Source organism: Toxorhynchites rutilus, chromosome 1 (assembly GCF_029784135.1).
Source record: "Toxorhynchites rutilus septentrionalis strain SRP chromosome 1, ASM2978413v1, whole genome shotgun sequence".
NCBI classification, from domain to species: domain Eukaryota; kingdom Metazoa; phylum Arthropoda; class Insecta; order Diptera; family Culicidae; genus Toxorhynchites; species Toxorhynchites rutilus.
This window is the reverse complement of record NC_073744.1, coordinates 52,840,291-52,842,943: the sequence shown is the minus strand read 5'-3', so window position 1 is coordinate 52,842,943 and position 2,653 is coordinate 52,840,291. Positions and strand designations below refer to the sequence as shown.

Below are 2,653 nucleotides of genomic sequence, written 5' to 3'. Positions count from 1 at the left end.
CGACGAGTCGTAGAGTGAGATAGCAACTATGCCCGAATGACTGTTGAGTCATGTTAACGGCGAAACTGCTGGAAGAAGCCAAAACTCATTTCCAATTGAATACGTAGGCGAATTTCTTCATAGCCCCCTTATTATTCTCAGTTGAATATCACTTTGCCGAGTCCCGTCTGTTATCATTCGTGAATGTATGATCAGAAACACAATTTCAGGAGAAAATGTGAATGTTCGCGATTCTCAGAATTAAGAAAGAAATTTTAGGCTAGACGAAGTTCGCTGGGTTCTACTAACAGATATAAGGTCCGAAGATTCATCATTTATTATTTCATTGAACATTCAATATTGCCGTTATATTGTCGTATCGTTTATTGGCGATCCTCGCTCCACTGTGGTCCCGTTTTCATCCGTAATTACCAGATCCTGTTCATCGCTCTGCAGATGGGCCCAACCTGCCAGACATCGGAAGCCTAGAATCTGCTGGCTGGATAGTTCGCGTCTGACACCTGGCCTACACACGATTAGCACCAAGAAGATCAGCACTCCATGCAAGCAGTTGAACGCATCGATCGGTAACCTACGTTCCAGACATTGGGATTTTTAATAAACTTGACGAACGATGACTCGATTTCATATTTACCAGAACCAGGATCGGTTGTAGGAGTTACGGAACACGTAGAAGGAGAGGATTTCAAAAATCCACGTCAATCCGGAGAGCAGGAATAACCTCAGGTAGAAAATGCATCTAGAGACGATGAACAAAAATAAGATTGAAATGCTGTACACTAAACGATGTTCTACTTGTGTCCTATTGATTTTTTCTGATCCGTATCGTAGTCTTTCCCGGTGGAAAGCATATGATATATGGTCCACACCAATAGGAACGTGCTAATGCTTAGCATCACGCTTAGAGGAACATATGCGTAGTCGGACTTGTCATAAGAGTGGAGGTTCCTTTCTAGCAAAGAAACAACAGAATTATTGCTGTGTTTTGAATATTTGAAATTTAAAAAAATTTTTTTGGCTAAAATAAAAATTAAAAGCTCATCAATCAAAAAACTTAACTTTTATAATATTTGAAAATCCAAAAATTTCTAAATTCGAGTGCCAATGGCGTAGTTAGAACTATTCCAACATACTTTTGAACCACCACGGAATCTGGTTGAATGTGGTTTCCGAATTGTAACGAGAGTTAACCCAGCAGGTGCACGAAATTGCTACCGTGAGTGTATAAACGTGACTCAAGACATACCAAGTCTGCTCCTTAATTCTCCACCGTCGTGCGCTGTATGGAAATGAAACAACGAAAGCATAAGTAAACAAAAATGCCATAATTACTAAGAAATTACTCACAAATTCGATTTCCAAACGATGACCATCACCATATTTGTCCAGGCAAAGTAGCTGATCATAACGAAATACAGAAGGTGCGCTGCAAATGATCAACAATCCAATATCCGTCCTGAATTCAACATAATTTTTCATCGTGTACCGCACTCTTACTCACCCAATGCTTTACTATAACAGTAGTAAGTTTTGAAGTCATTGACTTGCATGAATCCTAGCAGTAGCATAAACAATATCAGGTAGGTAACGGTCATCATGGTGACTTTATCGAGCGTTTCGTGTAGGTTCGGTATAAGGTTGTACACAAATCGCGTGCCAACCAGAAAGAACACCGATATCAGCATCATGACACCTTTGCTGAAAAAGAACGCAATTCGTGATGCATTCGCGTCGTCGTTGACACATACGTAAAACATCTGCATGCTCTCCGAAATACTCAAACAATAACTGGAAGAGATCCTCAACTGATCACTCTGTGTCATAATATCCCTCAATCGAGCTGATCTTACTCGGCTTCAATGTTGAAATGACGGTCCATTAGAACACCATCGGAGTTCAAGAAGTAATGATGGAATTCCTTTATGACGAAATATCGATCAGAGCAGTTCGGCATCCTGGAGTCGTAAGTTTCGTTGGTCAACTGATTCACACACTGATTGTAATAGTTAAAGTTGAGCACATCCATATCCTTGCAGCACGGTCGTTCGTTTTCCATGAGTGCACAACTGCTACCGCTAATCTTCGATACAAAAACCCAATAAAGTAATGATGCTAATATGCAACGTTTGTACGCCATATTGTTGGCACCCGAAACTAGACTCCGAACAAAATCTCCCCTTCGCAAACTCGTAACTATCTGTCAGTCTGATCACTACAGCCGCTCATCGAGTATTATTATGATCGTGATGCTTTGTGGAGCCGAGAGATGTGAATATGTATTCCAGTGAAAACTGATAACGGGTTGTTTTCAAAAATTTATTAGCGCTGTGATATGATAACAATGCTCGTAATTGGGTTTTTATTGGCGGGTTGGTATGGCTGTTAACTCTTGCTCAAACAATTTCAGACGATAATCGAAGATCATTGGATATAGGAGAGATTCCGTTTAGATCGTTTGGAGTGATTCGAGTACAATTAACTGATTAATTAAGTTTCAAGCATTGACACGACGCGATTTTCTGTCATATTGGTTCGTTCACATGAACGCATTGTTATTGTAGCAAAAAAAAAACAAACATTCAAGTAATATAAGAATCAACTCTTCAGTACATATATTTGGTGACACTGGCGAGGGTCGATGGATGAACTCAAC

At 40.0% G+C, this 2,653-nt stretch overlaps 1 protein-coding gene across 1 annotated transcript; it reads right to left on the bottom strand.

Annotated features, from left to right (window-relative positions):
* Nucleotides 1-262: 262 nt before the first annotated feature.
* On the bottom strand, nt 263-2,417 carry LOC129761961 (G-protein coupled receptor Mth2-like). Its single transcript, XM_055759825.1, has 7 exons — nt 1,851-2,417; nt 1,502-1,788; nt 1,348-1,426; nt 1,134-1,279; nt 796-952; nt 635-739; nt 263-571 (listed from the first exon to the last, which is right to left on the bottom strand). The coding sequence occupies exons 1-7, from the start codon at nt 2,135-2,137 to the stop codon at nt 346-348; spliced, it is 1,287 nt and encodes a 428-aa protein (XP_055615800.1). The 5' UTR covers nt 2,138-2,417; the 3' UTR covers nt 263-345.
* Between the last annotated feature and the right edge of the window lie 236 nt (nt 2,418-2,653).

Bases quoted from the DNA above. Each gene is read 5' to 3' on its own strand.
- LOC129761961 (XM_055759825.1), bottom strand. From the start codon at position 2,137: ATGGCGTACAAACGTTGCATATTAGCATCATTACTTTATTGGGTTTTT. The intron at 953-1,133 runs GTATGTTGGAAT...TTTCTTTGCTAG, and splicing joins GATTCCGTGGTGGTTCAAAA to AAAGGAACCTCCACTCTTAT. The intron at 572-634 runs GTAAATATGAAA...TCTGGAACGTAG, and splicing joins TACAACCGATCCTGGTTCTG to GTTACCGATCGATGCGTTCA.